The following is a 14,537-nucleotide window of genomic DNA, read 5'->3' as shown; positions in this document are numbered from 1 at the left end:
CAGAGAGAGAGAGCGAGAGTTTAATGTCCTTTGCCGCTGGCATCAGCTGTTCCCGTGCAAGATCTAAGGGATAGCAAGTTAAATGAGAAGTGGCATAGAGCATAGAATAGGTTGTGGACTCACCCTTAATTGAAGATCTTTCACACAGCACCAGCTGTCCTGAAGACATCTCAGCTGATTCTTGGATACAAAAGAAAACGAAACAGTTTAGATTTTGGGTACAAAGAAAAACTGGAATAGATTATGCTTACCATAGACTTATTGCTCGACTTTCTACCACCCGCATTGGCGACACATTTAGTTGGTTATTTTGCGAACGGACACACAGTGAGTAAATGTTTATTGGGTACATACATACATACATAACATGGAGTGCGGTACATAACTAATTACATATTTGGACAATGACAATGCAACGCTATCATCATTCATGGAGCATTCCTCGCGGCGGTGTTTGCATGTTAGTTGGGGGGTGGGAGAGGAAAGTCCATGAATGGCGTAACAAAACAGTAAAAAAACAGCAGCATTAACAACATATACATAGGAATACACATGGGTAGGATGATGCGATGAGGGTTGATGATTCTGTTAGCGGTGCGCGCCGCCTTCCAGGTTGTACAGGACACACGCGCCTCTGTTAGTTGTCAGTGTTACGAGTTGTCCTAGGAATACGATCGATCCATTGCTGCTTTGCTTTGGTGGCTTACGATATAAGTTTATTAAATGCTGGAATACATCTTACATCATAAAATAAAAACATAATTTGTTTAGCTGTAGAGCGGTTGGGGGGATTGATGACTGATGGGACGTTGTTTCGGCTTGTTAAAAAATATGAATAAAAGGAAACTAAACAGTAAAACATAAATGGGGAACAGTGAGCGCTCTTAACATAATATTTATGCAACGAAAACACACGAGTATAATGCAAAATGTCACAAATAATAATTAATTATAAAATATAAAAACTTGTAAGAGAATGTGGCAAGGAAGGGGAAAAGGGGTCAAAGGATGGGGGGAAGGGTGGATTCGTTTTAGTCTTTTTTTCGAGGTGGGTTTTGCTTTTTTTTTAATATTTTTTTTTGGGTCTGAAGCGTCTTAGAGCCTAACTGAAGCGTAACTTGGTGCTGCTCGATATTAATTTGGCTAATCTTTGAGGTGGTCCTACGTCCTACGACTGATTGCTCGCGTTCAATTCCAGATCGAGGTTGTTCTGAAAGAGCTCCTGGTTGGTGAGCAGCGGCACCTTGGCCACCTCGTGGAATATCTTGTGCGAGTACTTGTTGCGTATCGTCTTGATTGTGGCCCGCGGCTTGCGATGGAGTCCGGCATTCAGTACGGGCACAATCTCGGCAAACTCCGCCAACTGGAAGCCCGTGTAGTGGACCAGAGTCGAGGTCCAGGTCTGTTGCTCCAGATTGGCGGCACCGGCGTGCATGCGCAGGGCCATGAAGAGAGCGGCCGAGGCCATCTGCGAGTCGCTGAACCCAATTGTGGCATAGTCCATCAGCGACAGCTCCAGGATGTAGCGAGCCAGAGTCAGAGTGGGCATCTGGACCTTGGCACAGCGAGCGTAGCGACGCAAGAAGCGGTAGGACAGGGGAATGCCCAGATCGTAGTTGATGATGCGCAGCGTTTCGCGCTCCATCTTGACCAGCTCGTCGTGGTTGTAGGCCCCGTCGCAAATGTACAGAAAGTCCTCGATCAGGGGCGGCTGGCGCTCGTCGTACTTGCAGGCAATGAAGAAGGCAGCGGCCCCCAGAAGCTGCAGCATCTCCTTGTTGATCACTTTGCGGCACAGATAGAGGTCCACGATCTTCACAGCCAGATAGAGGGTCTCGTGGTTGAGCTCGAAGGTCTCCTGCACCTCGACCATCCAGTCAACCAGCAGGGTCCGCATCCACGTGGTCAGGTGGATCTGCCTCGGCATGTAGTCCTCGATGGGGAATTCTGGCTCGCGTGTCTTCAGATAGTTGAAGATGTCCATGGCGTAGTGCGAGACCTGGAAGGGGTCGTCCCAGTTCTTCAGGTCAAAATCCTCCACATCTTTGGGCACGGGGCGCAGTGGAATCACTGGCGCCAAGGCAGCAGCGGCAGCGAGGTTTGCAGCCTCCACTATGGGCTGTTCAGTCTTTTGTTGGAATTTGGCAGAGCGCCGACGCGCCGCCTCAAAGTTGCCCGAGAGGCGCATCGAGTCGGAGGTGGATACGTCCTCCAGGGCAGACATGTATAGGCTATCCTCAGTCTTGTTGAAGTCATTGGAGATGCGACGCACCGGCTTGATGACCATTCCTTGTGCCTGGGCTTGGGGAGCGGCCAGACTCTGCATGGGAGGGGGCAAGATGGGAATCTGGACTTGGTTCGGATTAGGAACTTCCCCCAAAACGGTCTTCTTGCTGGGCACTGCCTTCGGGCGCAGCTTGGGCCGAGCCAGTGCCTCCTCGAACTTGTCCAACACCTTGTGGCAGTTCTCCACTGAATCGTCTGTCTTGGTTGAGGCGCGAGTCATGATTTTGTTGTTGGCAAACACATTTATACTCAGGTTGTCAGTGTTCTTAGCATCCAGCAGGGCCTGCAGCTGCTGGGCCGTGGGCTTCTTGGGCACCAGCTGCTGGTTGGCATCCTCCTCCCCCTGATGCAGCGTCATGATCTTTACATTGTTGGTAAGGTTGCCCAGGGCAGAGCGTTTGATCTTTTCGTTCTTGATCGGACTGTTGTCGGCCTTGCGCTTGCCCCGCGTCTGCATGTTCTCCACATTGGGGTCGATGTTGCAATTGTTGTTGTTCGCCGCCCGACGACTCAGACCCTTGCGTGTGCCCGTGGGGCCCAGGCCGAGGAGCGAGTTCTTGGCCGCCTGACTGGTTGCGGTGGCCCGGGTGGATGCCTTTGTGGGCGCCATTTTGTAAAAGTCTGTGTTTTGTTGTTGTCACTTTTGGTCCTCCAGCAGATTCTCGCTTTGCGCTGGCTCTAGTCGCGTTGCTTAGTCCTTCGCACGTTTCAGATACAGTTTTGGGTCAGCTTAATTACAACGATGTGATTCTTGTTGTTTTCAAGCAGTCGTTGTCACACAAACTCACTAATTATGTTTTTTCACCTGGAGTATTATGACGCTTGGCCGCCGCTGATCATAACGGCGCTTGAAAAGATAAAGAATACGAGAAAATCGAAAAACAGCGCCAGAGACGCGTCTTGACAGGCAGTGTGACCGCGGAATTATCGATAAAATGCAACGCAAAACCCTCAGAAATATTCCTTCATATTTATAAAATATACCGTAAATATACCGTAGTCTTAAATCAGATTCCTCGATTTTGATGTTCTATTTGATATTACCAGCTAGTTACGAGACTCAGCGCTAGCACAGTAGTTTTGTCCGATTTATCAATAAATCCTCCACAGGATTGGCTAGTTTTTACGACTTCCTTTTGTTGGAATGTTTCCAGATTAACTTTAAAACTTAAAAGGTCAACCAACAAAATTAGCAGTAAACGTGGGAGTGGATTGCTACGTATATGGGCAATGGATCCTCTTCATAGGATTACTGTTTATAAAAAAAGATCACAATCGATCCCTATTGGTATTTCCTTTTTGTCCAGCAAAGTTTTCTCGCTGGGAATTGCATCCCTGTTGCCCAACATTCCATATAACAAAATATCGATAGCTGGAACAAAATTGTCGCCAACGTCCTGACAATTTTGAATATGTGCACACGAACGGCACAAAAGAATATAACTTGAACTCGATCACGGATACACATATTGCAGTTTATTAGGCTAATCACAGTTGAATAATTAAATACTATTAGCAGGCGTTTACTTCCACAGCTTGATGACACCGTCACGCGATGCCGACGCTATGTAGATTTGGCCCTTGTCCTTGCACATGAGCAGATCCGTGATGGCGTCCCGATGGCTGGCCGTGGGCATATCCGGCCCGGATCGGGGATTCTCCTCCGTAGATGTGCGAAGTTGCTGGGACTCGCCGGTGCCCATGGAAATGACTTGCTCCTCAATCACCTGGCTGCCATCAATCAGGCGAGCACTAAAGAAGGGTCGCAGAGAGTTTCAAATAACAATTAAAAATCAACGAAGATAACCATAAATGGAACTTGCCTGTAGTTGAATGCCACATCCGTCAGATTATCATTGGCTGCTGGCACCTTGAGCGAAGAGTTCTTTGGCGACGCTATGTCCCAGTAGCGAATGCGCTGATCCGAGCTACCCGTCAGAATGAAGGGCGCTCCATCGACAACTCCGCTGAGGATGCCGCACGTTGTGGCCGGATCGTTGAGGCTGGTGTTGGTGAGCACCGGGGCGGGACTGGCCCACAGCACCGTCTGTCGCTGACCCGTCTCGATGTTCCACACGGACACCTCGTTATTCGACTGCGAGGCTGAGATCAGATACGAAGGCTCCGTGGGATGGCAGGCCACCTTCCGGATCCACGAGTCTGCCGGATGCTTAATCTCTGCAATGGGCAGACGGAAACGCAGATCCCAGCAGATGTGCTTGCCGCCGCTGGTGCCCGTGGCCAGCCAGGAGCCGGTGGGATCTGCACAGATTGTGGTGATGACCCCGTGCCGCAGTTCGTTCTGCAGACGCCAGGCACTGTGCTGCATGCGCGTGTCCCAAGCCACAATGCCGCCGTAGAGCGTGGCATACACAATGACGCTTTGAGTGGCCTGATCATAGGCATGCATATCCACCACGGGTCCATCGTTGTGTTCGCTGGAAGGGAGAGACATCCACAGGTTATGGAAGGTATCACACACAACATACTCTTGCTCACTTTTGCTCCAGGGCCTGCTGCAGCGTCATCTTGGCCGAGTTGCGATCGATTCGCATCATCAGCAGGCTGCCATCCTTGCCGCCCACGGCCAACGACTGTCCGCTATCGCAGGCGGCCAGGGCATAGATCGGGGTATTGGCAAAGTACACCTGACGGGACTTGTTGATGCCCTGATTGCCGTTCAGCTTGCTGCAGTCCCACAGCCGCACGGTGCCATCGATGCTGCCGCTGGCGAAGAGCGAGCCATGGGGCCGCAGTGGTGCCAGCTTGATTACCGACTCGGAGTGCTCGTGCAGATGGGCCACCAGAGTGCCGTTGAGACGCCAGTTGGGCGGATAGGGCGTCACCAGCTTGTCGTAGCTGCAGCGCTGCGAGATGGCCAGCACATTGTAGCGGCTCTTGATCTTCTGGGTCAGCGTTTCCAAATCCTTGCGACACTCTGAAGAGCGCTCCAGCCAGCAGTTGCGCTCCGGCATTGTGTACTCCCCCAAGGAAGTGGCTGCACTGACAGTTGTGGTTGGCACGCCCAAGGTCATGCCTCCCGTGGCCGGACTTCCAGCCATGCCTCCGGGTCCCAGGGGAGTAGCCACTGCATCCGAGGCTGGCGACACCATGGCTGGGGCATGACCCTCGCTGGAACCTGCGAAACGAATGGGAATCAATGAACAATCTGCTGGAAATTCCAAGTTTTGTGCACATACGATTCTCGGCAGGCATTTTGATGGCCTTGTCCGCCAGCGGATATTCGTGGCAGGCCACCTGCTTGCGGCTGACCACAATGCGTCCATTGCCAGAGGCGGAGTCATCCAGATCCTGCGAGGCCTTGTGCTTTAGGGATATCAAAAAGGGCTTCATGGCCAGCAGCTGCATCTCAATCAGATCGGTCAAGCCCTCAGAAGTGAGGCGACGAAAGAGCTGCAAGAGTTTGTTAATATTTCCTTTGAGGTTTTCAATTTTTAACTCACATTCCGCAGCGTTTGTCCCATGTCCTCGTATTGGGGCAGCGCGCCGTGCCTTGTCTGGCTGCGTACACGAGCGCGATCCTCGAGAGCGCCCAGGAAGTGATGAATGTCCTGGAAGCGCAGCACACTGTCGAAGATCTGCCTGGGTATGGGCGGCTGCACGCAGTCCAGCAGAATGTGCGCCTTCTCCACTTGGATGAGCGGCACCTTGAGGAAGGCGCCAATCGCTGGCATAATTTTGCACTGCACATCGATGGCGCTGAGGTTGCGCGCTGTGGTGGCAATCATGCCGCAGATCTCGTGGCGCACCCACAAATTGGGATGGCACAGGTAACAGGCCGTCTCCTTGACAATCTCCGTGACAGCGGGCTTCTTGATGTGTCCCAGCTCAATGAGAATGGTCACGGCGCGTATGGCCTTGGCAATGACAAACTCCTCGCGATCCGTGAATCCCTGCTGCAGCAGCGGCACCAAAATGTCCGATGCCTGCCAGCCCACGTAGCCGGCCACTCCGGCAATGTTGTCGTAGAAGGCTCCGCGCAGGTTCTTGTCCTCGTCGTTGAGGAAGGTCATGATGTGCGAGAGGATCACATCGTTGGCCTTCTCCTTGCCAAAGAAGGCGCACAAGTCACAGATGCCCGACTCCATCAGCGTCTGCTTGACAATTGGCTGCGAGTCGGTCAGCAGACTGAGCACCGCCTGCCGCACAATGTCATGCAGGGCATTCAGCTCCGCCTCGTAGCGTGGCGTGGGCATCTCATTCGGAGCATTGCGCTGCGTCTCCTCCAGAAAGTAGACGGCACTCTTGGCCAGAGCGGCAATGTTGCGGGCAAAGGCCACGCGCACAATCACCGCACTCGACTCGCTGGCCAAATCGCTGATGTAGGGCAGAATGTACTCGGGAAAGACGTTGGCATCGCTGCGCGGAATGTCTTTGACCATGCTCAGGCAGGCAGTCAGCGTCTCGATGGCCTGAACCTGCACCTTCGCTGGTGACTTCTGTGCGAGATTTAGCTGCAATCAAAGTACGTGAAACGGGAGAGAATTCGTGACTCAAAAGGAACTCTTACAATGTATGGCAATATGCGATCCAATATGGTCTCCGATGTGGTGTACTTGGACAGTTTCTGCAGCAGCTCCAAGGCGGCAATCTTCGTGTTGGACTGCTTCAGGCCTCGAATGCAAGAGGTGACCACCGTGATGATGAGGATAAGGCCATCGTGCTCGGGCGGCAGACGGCCACACATTGTGGGATCTTTCTTCTCCTGCTCGGCGTCCTGTTCATCCTCTTCGGGGGTGAGGTCCTGTGCTTGGGTCAGCACCTTGATGCAATGCCCAATGTCCTTGTGCAGGCACTGGATCTTGTCGTCCGGCGACATGATGGGCGTCGAGCTGAACATCTGCAAATAGGACTGAAGGAAGGAGTAAAAATACTCGGGGAACAGCTGCCCCCGCTCCTGGTCCAAGTAGTCTTCGGCGCTCTTCCGATTCAAAGCCTGAATATCAATCATGGAGGCCAGCAGATTGCGCAGCCTCTCGTTCTCGATGCCAGCCAAATGCTTCTCCACCAGATCGCGCTCGCCCCGCCTGTAGGCCAGCAGCTGGGAGAGCTCAAACGGAGCCGTTCCTTCGGTCCAGAGTTCCAGCAAGGCGCAGCTGTGAGTTCAACATAAATAAGAGTCTCCAAATTAGATCCTTCACCTACTTACCCCGCTGAGAAAATGTCCATGGCAGGGAGCAGAGTATTTCCCGCATAACTGGGCGCCAGGCGAATGATGGAGTCCGTGTGGATCACCGACATGTTGCCATTGTTCCCATCATCGTCCGAGGCCAGGGTCTTCACAAAGCGCTCTGGAGCAATGTAGCAAGTGCGCCGTCTGCTCGTATCAAAGAAGTAAGTGTAATCGGCTGGGTTGTCCTCCGGCAGATATGTGGGCTTGAAGGAGGCAAAGTCCGAGAGTAAAATCCAGTTCCAGGAGGTGATCAATATATTCTCCAGCTTGATGTCCCCATGGCATATTTTCTGCTTGTGGCACTGGTTGAGGGCGCACAGAATCTGAAAGGTGATCCACTTCTTCTCCAGCACCGTGAGAAAGGGGCGCGTGGACACGCGATCGTAGAGGCTGTGCTTCACGTACTCTCGCATTATGTAGGCGGCCTTGTCGATGAGCTGGAACACTTGACAGATAAGAGCGGGGCACTCGCTAATTGAGATTGATTAATGGACAAACCTCCACCCGCTGGAATGGCAGGCAGTTAACAGCATTCGCCATATTTAGGGTCTTCTTGATGCCCTCCAGCCGCTCCTTATGATCCTCTAGTGGCAGGGTGGGATCATGCTTCACAAACACCTTGACCACAATCAGACCCTCCTCGGTCTTGGCCTTGGCCACTTTGAAGAAACGTGTACTTCCCATACTGCGACGAAACGAATTTGTCAACATGGACAGACTTTTTTCCTTCAACAGATACTTACTTGGAGCTGAAAGTGATTTCGCTGCCAAACTGGCCCGAAAAATAGTGTTCCACCGCATAGATCTGCGAGGGGGCAATACCAACTAGTTGATTGCCCATTTTATTCGCATTTGCACCTCGTTGTTGTGCCGAAAATGATTAATTTTACGGAAAAACAAGTGGAATTATTGTTAATTTTCTGCGCACCATAACAGCTGTTCGCGATAACCAAAAAATACCACATGGCAGAAAATACTAGTCTGTGCTGTCGTTCGCGGGCTCAGCATATTTGAATGCGTGCTATAAATATATACATGCTATAAATTCTATAAATCACGATTTATAAAAGAATATTGACTATAATTAAAGACTATAATTTCTAACAATAGAAAGTAAATTGAGACAGCCAGCTTAGAACTTTCAGCTATGCATGACCGACCCATTAAACTGATTATAAATTTATGTAACGAGCACACTGCAAGATATTTTAGTCGAAACGAATCGGCCATGACATCTACTCGAACCGAACCCACAATGTATCCAGGTGACAAATGGCCCAGGCATTCGTTTGCCTCATTGATTTGCATTAACAATCAAAAATTCAATAAAAGCAAGCAACGAATTACACATTCCCTTTTGAGAGCAGGCCAAAGTGGCTGACGAACAGAGTTACAAAACGCGTGGAAATACCTACAAGACCATTAAAAAGAGTTCTTGCGCATTTACATAAAAGCCAAAAGCGGGCGGCATTAACGAAAACGTTGACTTTGACCAACGACCATTCCAGGAAGAGAACTTTGAAAGCGGTTCGACAGCAGCGACGATCGTGTGTAAAAAGAAAGTAGGTAAAGGTAGTGGCAGAGCCAGAGCACTAACCAAATAGTATACTATTTGGTTAGTGGCCAGAGCCAGAGGCAGAGACAGAGAGAGGCGGCAGCAAACGTAAACAAAGTGCGAGCCAAAGAACAGCGCAAAAGTCGTTTTCCTCTTTGCCTTCTTCTTTTGGATCTCTCTCTTGAGCCTCTCTCTCTCTCTCTCTCTATGGCTTATATTTCTGGAAACCTGACGTGGACAAAGCGCAGGCGTAGCAGAATTCCGCAAGAGAGAGCGCCACTGGAACTTACAGGTGAGAGTGGCGTGCGCAAGGGTTATCACATGTAAGGTAAGATCTTTCCACTCCTCTACTCAAATGGCAAAACGGCATGGGAATTCAATTGACATCTGCCATACCTTTTCTTTAATGTACCGCAAGAGAGTGGAGAGAGAGAAAGAGTGGAGAGTGCAGGTGAGAGCAGCCCAACTAGAATCGTTTGGTTCCACAGCAGACCTGACTGCCGATTCCAAGCTTAAGAAGTGTTACAAACTGGCGCAGCGCCTCACAAGAAAGAAAGTTTTCAACTGTGCTGGCTGTCTCCTCCGATCTCGTAGCTCCAATCTGCAATCTCCAGCAGCAGCAGAACCACCATAAACCATCCAGCAGCTATCCAATTTAGCAGTCCGTGTGCGCAGTGAAGCGTCGCCCGCGTCGTCTCCGTTTTGGTCTCCGACTTGGCTTAATTGGCCCAAAAGTATCTCAAGTGTGTGATTGTGAAAGTTCCTGCCCGTCCAAAAAATGTACGTGAAACGAGTGCTGCTCTTTGCGGCGCTGCTGTGCGCCCAGCCCTATGGCCAGATGGCCAACGAGGATGAGTCCAATCCGCTTCTGGACATGGCCTCCATGTTCTTCCAGGAGGCGCTGTCCAACCAGAACGGTGGCGCTGGTGCAGGAGGACAAGGAGGAGCTGGAGCCGGACTGGCAGGCGTCGCTTCGCTCATCGGCACATTCATGCAGGCCAACGGCAAATCCGGCGGAGGAGGAGGTGGTGGCGGTGCTGCCATGCAAATTCTGTCCGGTCTGGGCAGCCTGCTGGCGAACAATGCCCGTGGGAATGGCGGTGGTGGCGGTGGCGGCTTCGATCCGTCCATCATTGGCAATGTCCTGGAAATGTTCACCCAAGGCGATGACGAGGAGTCCGGCCCCGCCCAGAAGCGCAGCAACGGCGGAGGATCCGAGTCAGGCATTGGACTAGACACCATTCTGCAGGTGGCTTCCGCCTTCATGAACAACCAGGGAGGCGGCGGCAACAAGGCCCAGCCTTCATCCCATCACCAGCAGAAGCGTTCGGCCTCCCAGGAGCCCGAGCCCGAGTCTGACAACGGTCTGATGAACCTTCTGCCCCTGGTCATGCAGGCCGTCAGCTCATTCGCCGGCCCCGAAGGTCAGAGCACGCAGGAGCGTCACAAGAGCCATGCCTGGGTGCTGCCGCCCTTCCTGGAGCACATCCATGTGCTGTGGGATCACTTCTCCAACTCGGAACTGGCCGATGCCCTCTACGAGAAGTCGGGCGTCAACAAAATCATGAAGGTGGATCTTTAGACAATAAGATTTGAGTGTATTTCGTTGAAGAGATGTTCTCAAGATCGTATAAAGTAGAAACTGAATAGATAGCTCCCAGTAATGAAGGAGGAAATACTTTTCAGAACTTGAGGAATCTCTTGCAGAATTATTCCTGTATTTTTGCTCCCTGCTAAACATTGTTTTTCCCTTTTTTTCCCTCACCCAAAACAGGGCTTCAAGGGTGGAGATGGAAAGCTGGACTATGACAAGCTCTTTGAATCGCTGAACAACCAATCCTTCCGCCGGCGCTGGATCAAGTCGGCGACGCTGTACCTGGCCGACTGGGCCAGCTATCTGGCCAATCCCGACGTCTATCTCAAGTGAGTCTACGTGGCACACACGACATGATTTGGGTGTGGGCTGTGGGATGACCAATTCAATCCAATCCGATTCGTGGCGTGTTAATTGTGGATCACGTTCTGCTCTTCTCTTTAACGGTTCCCAATGCAGTTAGCACCTTGCTGCGATTCCACTCCGATTCTGAACAGCTGTTGTTGCTGTTACCGTTAGCCGACGCAACCTGTTTGCCAGGGTTACCTTTTGACACACTTTTTGTTCCCCCACCCAATACCCTCACAGAGCGGGTATTCTCATTTTGACCAGTTGCTCGCAGTGCAGAGAACAGGATGCCAATGCGCAATGAATATTCTTTTTTCTGATTAAATTAGATTCCTAAAATCACTCTGCAGCAGAGACTTGAGCAGTTATCGTTCCAAACTGATTCCAATACCAAACAAACAATGCACTGGCAAGGGTATCCAGCGGTTACCTTTCTTCCTTTCTTGTTTTCGCCTTGACTTCGGTTTTTAGAACATGTCTGCTAATCCAGCTGGTCAACACAGCAATGCACAGCAATCATCCCACTCCCAGGTCCGTGTCCAGGCTCTCTCGCGCTCTGTCTCTACCTCTGGTGGTTCTCTCTTTGGATCCGATACAGTTACAGAAGTCAATGGCATTGTTAACGCAAACAAATAAACAAAGCGGGCCAAGAACCGGTTAGCGTTGTCCGCTTAGCCAGAAAATGGGTTGAAGGCAAAGTACACTCCATCCGCAGACATTTTTGCATGACTTCAGCGGCAGCGGCACAGGCAGAGGCAGCCAAAGTAGGTCAAGTGGCTCCAGCCTTCAGTGTTTAGTCTGCTGTCTTCTCCACTTTTTCGGTTGATCATTTGCTACGCCTCATCATTGTTAGACGAAACACTACTTCCACTTTCTAGCGGCGACCCTTTCACTTGGCAGCGTCATGGCAGTCATCGTCAATTGTCTGATTTGTTGTTGCGTTTTCTTTCGCCACTTTCCCACCAGATACTTCCAGACGGCGCAGATCATGTTCAACGGGCTGCTGAAGTCTCAAGGTTACCCCAAGCAGACGCACTTCGATCCGTCCCGGCCCAGTGAGACCATCTCCAATCTGCTGGACCACGTGGCCAAGCATCACCTGAGTGTGAAGATCGATTCGAGGCAGTATGTGAAGCCGGCTGTGGGCTATGCCAAGGAACTGCTCAAGCTCGGCCAGGCCCGCGGCCTGCTGCAATTCAACGCCACTGAGATCAGCGATAAGCTAACGGACACACTCAATCTGGAGGTGGGTCTAGGAATTGAGAACTGAGAATTAGGAATTGGGTTGCCGGGCAATTAGCTCGGCTCCTAAGCTCCTCGGCACAAATTAAATTAATTACGCCACGATTTTCTCTTCTGTTTCATACGAATCCAATCCAATCCAATCCAATCCGCTGCGATCGTAAAACACATGTCTAACATCAAAACAGGTTATCGAACCGGTGCTTAAAGTACACCGCGCCTACAGATACATCTCGAAGACGCCGCAATGCGATCGCTATGTGCTCTGCCAGCTGAATGCAGCCGCTCTTGACCAGCAGCAGAAGCAGAAATCCCAGCAGCAGCAACAGCAGCAGCAGCAGAACCAGCAGCAGTCCAAGAAGCAGGCGACGACGACAGCGTCTGGTCTGATTGCCGGAGTTAGTCCGAAAATCGTCAAGATCGGCAGCATGGGTGCAGCCATCTTCATTAGCACGGAAACCGGTACACCATTCTGGACGCTATTCGGTGTAATCAATGCGCCATATAATTGCGAGGTGAGTCCAAGTCCCAGTAGCCGTTTTCCAAGTCTTGCTCTAACGCTTTCTATTCGTTATTTCTGCGAATTCTTGTGCAGGCCAAATATCCAGTCGACTGCAATGGTTTCCACGAGGGCGAGGCCAAGGTGACCACGGAGTACATACACAATGAGTTGTAGGTTCCCCCAGGGGCAGGAGGAGCCATTGGCCAGAATGCTCACTAAGACGTCGATTTAGCTGTAATTGAGATCAAGATTTCGTGTGTATATAGTATTACGGATTGAAATACATTTAAAACTTAAACCATATACAGACCAGATCATCCATCATTGTGGCGGTTGATCGTTAATTTTGGAGTCAACGAACCGAAAGAGAAAAGCTTTTTCCTCCCATACACGAGTACGAGTGCAAATGCAGCAACAACTGTTTGGTGCGGTGGTTTTCCCAGCCAGTTTAGTTAGTTTAGTGGAAGCTTTTCTTGGCCAAAACCAGTTCATCTGTGGAAAACTCTGCTGCAGTCGACGGTGGCCTTTCACACATTTCAGTTTCACCCAGCTCCAGGCCTAGCCCCAGCCCCAGCAAACTCATTTGCACTTGCACTTGCCACTCTTGGCTTGCGGGCCTCACGGTGCTGTTCGTTTTTTGGTGTCGACGGGTGCTGAGAGAATCTCTTCCAAATTCTGTACCATGCAGCTGGTGTATCGCGAACTCGATGCGGACATTGTCCGGCGCACCAATGCGGTTTTTCCGGCTCAGAATTGCTTTGTGGAGGTGCTGCCCGACCAGTTGATCATTCCCAGGAAATATGTCGAGTTGGGCGAATCGATACGCTCGCTGCCCGTGTACGAGGACGATGTGTGGATGGTATCCTATCCGCGCACGGGGTCCACCTGGGCACAGGAGATGGTCTGGCTGCTAGGCCACGAGTTGGACTATGTGGCCGCTGAGCAGGACATACGGATGCGGTCTCCACTCCTTGAGCTATCGGCGCTGTTCAGCACAGATCATCATGAAATGGTGGCGTAAGTATGCTCCCCTGGGCTGGGTCCCCACAATCCCCGCGAACCTGAATACTTTCTCCATTCGGCAGTCAGGCTTTTGGCAACACCGTGGAGCTGGTTCGCAATCTGCCACGGCCACGCTACGCCCGGTCTCACCTCTCCTGGCAGTTGCTGCCCGAACAGTTCGATGAGGTGAAGCCCAGGATTGTGTACACGGCGAGGAACCCCAAGGATCTCTGTGTGTCCTACTTCCACTACTGCAAGCTGCTGCACGGCATCAGTGGGGACTTTGAACAGTTTGTGGAGCTGTTTCTGGGCGGGCACACTCCCATGGGCTCCTACTGGAAGCATGTGCTGCCCTTCTGGAAGCGCAGCAACGATGAGAATGTTTTATTCATCAAATATGAGGACATGATTACCGATCTTCCCGCCGTGGTGCGCCGCTGTGGCCGCTTCCTGAATGCCCCACACCTGCTGAACGAGTCCAGCATGAAGCGAATCTGCGAACATCTCACTTTTGACAAAATGCGCCAAAACAAGGCGGTAAATCTGGAAAAGGTGCTGCCCGGTGCGGCGTCCAAGTTCATACGCAACGGGAAAATCGGCGACTGGCGCAATCACATGAGTGACGCGATGTCCGAGCGTTTTGATGCCTGGAGCGAGCAACATATTCGTGGTTCTGGTTTAAGATTTGATTATGACTAAGTGCACATATAATTGTTATATTAAATATTCTAAAATTCGTTATTTTGCAATTAATTAAATTTTGCACTTCTCCGGTATATTTACAGTATATATTGAAAATGACCCGGTTTTTCGG

The 14,537-nt window shown here is 51.1% G+C and overlaps 4 protein-coding genes across 4 annotated transcripts; 2 read left to right on the top strand and 2 right to left on the bottom strand.

Moving 5' to 3' along the window:
• Positions 1–694: 694 nt before the first annotated feature.
• LOC117899301 (G2/mitotic-specific cyclin-B3) lies at positions 695–3,196 on the bottom strand. The gene has a single exon (XM_034809220.1). The coding sequence runs from the start codon at positions 2,894–2,896 to the stop codon at positions 1,169–1,171; it is 1,728 nt and encodes a 575-aa protein (XP_034665111.1). The 5' UTR covers positions 2,897–3,196; the 3' UTR covers positions 695–1,168.
• Positions 3,197–3,741: 545 nt separating this feature from the next.
• On the bottom strand, positions 3,742–8,436 carry LOC117898264 (phosphoinositide 3-kinase regulatory subunit 4). The gene is made up of 9 exons (XM_034807518.1): positions 8,224–8,436; positions 7,979–8,165; positions 7,457–7,917; positions 6,818–7,403; positions 5,751–6,761; positions 5,487–5,700; positions 4,786–5,425; positions 4,110–4,724; positions 3,742–4,038 (listed from the first exon to the last, which is right to left on the bottom strand). Exons 1-9 carry the CDS (start codon positions 8,319–8,321, stop codon positions 3,810–3,812), a joined length of 4,041 nt encoding a protein of 1,346 aa, XP_034663409.1. The 5' UTR covers positions 8,322–8,436; the 3' UTR covers positions 3,742–3,809.
• Positions 8,437–9,464: 1,028 nt separating this feature from the next.
• LOC117898265 lies at positions 9,465–13,024 on the top strand. Its single transcript, XM_034807519.1, has 5 exons — positions 9,465–10,605; positions 10,810–10,958; positions 11,944–12,223; positions 12,408–12,734; positions 12,815–13,024. The coding sequence occupies exons 1-5, from the start codon at positions 9,814–9,816 to the stop codon at positions 12,893–12,895; spliced, it is 1,629 nt and encodes a 542-aa protein (XP_034663410.1). The 5' UTR covers positions 9,465–9,813; the 3' UTR covers positions 12,896–13,024.
• Positions 13,025–13,138: 114 nt separating this feature from the next.
• LOC117896049 (luciferin sulfotransferase) lies at positions 13,139–14,422 on the top strand. Its single transcript, XM_034804058.1, has 2 exons — positions 13,139–13,738; positions 13,807–14,422. The coding sequence occupies exons 1-2, from the start codon at positions 13,404–13,406 to the stop codon at positions 14,420–14,422; spliced, it is 951 nt and encodes a 316-aa protein (XP_034659949.1). The 5' UTR covers positions 13,139–13,403.
• Positions 14,423–14,537: the final 115 nt, after the last annotated feature.

This window comes from Drosophila subobscura, chromosome O (assembly GCF_008121235.1).
Source record: "Drosophila subobscura isolate 14011-0131.10 chromosome O, UCBerk_Dsub_1.0, whole genome shotgun sequence".
Classification (NCBI taxonomy): domain Eukaryota; kingdom Metazoa; phylum Arthropoda; class Insecta; order Diptera; family Drosophilidae; genus Drosophila; species Drosophila subobscura.
Note: the sequence above shows the minus strand (reverse complement) of the source record. Positions and strands in the feature narration are given on the sequence as shown.

Bases quoted from the DNA above. Each gene is read 5' to 3' on its own strand.
- LOC117899301 (XM_034809220.1), bottom strand. From the start codon at position 2,896: ATGGCGCCCACAAAGGCATCCACCCGGGCCACCGCAACCAGTCAGGCG.
- LOC117898264 (XM_034807518.1), bottom strand. From the start codon at position 8,321: ATGGGCAATCAACTAGTTGGTATTGCCCCCTCGCAGATCTATGCGGTG. The intron at 7,404-7,456 runs GTAAGTAGGTGA...TTGAACTCACAG, and splicing joins ATGGACATTTTCTCAGCGGG to CTGCGCCTTGCTGGAACTCT. The intron at 5,701-5,750 runs GTGAGTTAAAAA...AAACTCTTGCAG, and splicing joins TGGGACAAACGCTGCGGAAT to CTCTTTCGTCGCCTCACTTC.
- LOC117898265 (XM_034807519.1), top strand. From the start codon at position 9,814: ATGTACGTGAAACGAGTGCTGCTCTTTGCGGCGCTGCTGTGCGCCCAG. The intron at 10,606-10,809 runs GTGGATCTTTAG...CACCCAAAACAG, and splicing joins GCGTCAACAAAATCATGAAG to GGCTTCAAGGGTGGAGATGG. The intron at 12,224-12,407 runs GTGGGTCTAGGA...ACATCAAAACAG, and splicing joins CGGACACACTCAATCTGGAG to GTTATCGAACCGGTGCTTAA.
- LOC117896049 (XM_034804058.1), top strand. From the start codon at position 13,404: ATGCAGCTGGTGTATCGCGAACTCGATGCGGACATTGTCCGGCGCACC. The intron at 13,739-13,806 runs GTAAGTATGCTC...TCCATTCGGCAG, and splicing joins GATCATCATGAAATGGTGGC to TCAGGCTTTTGGCAACACCG.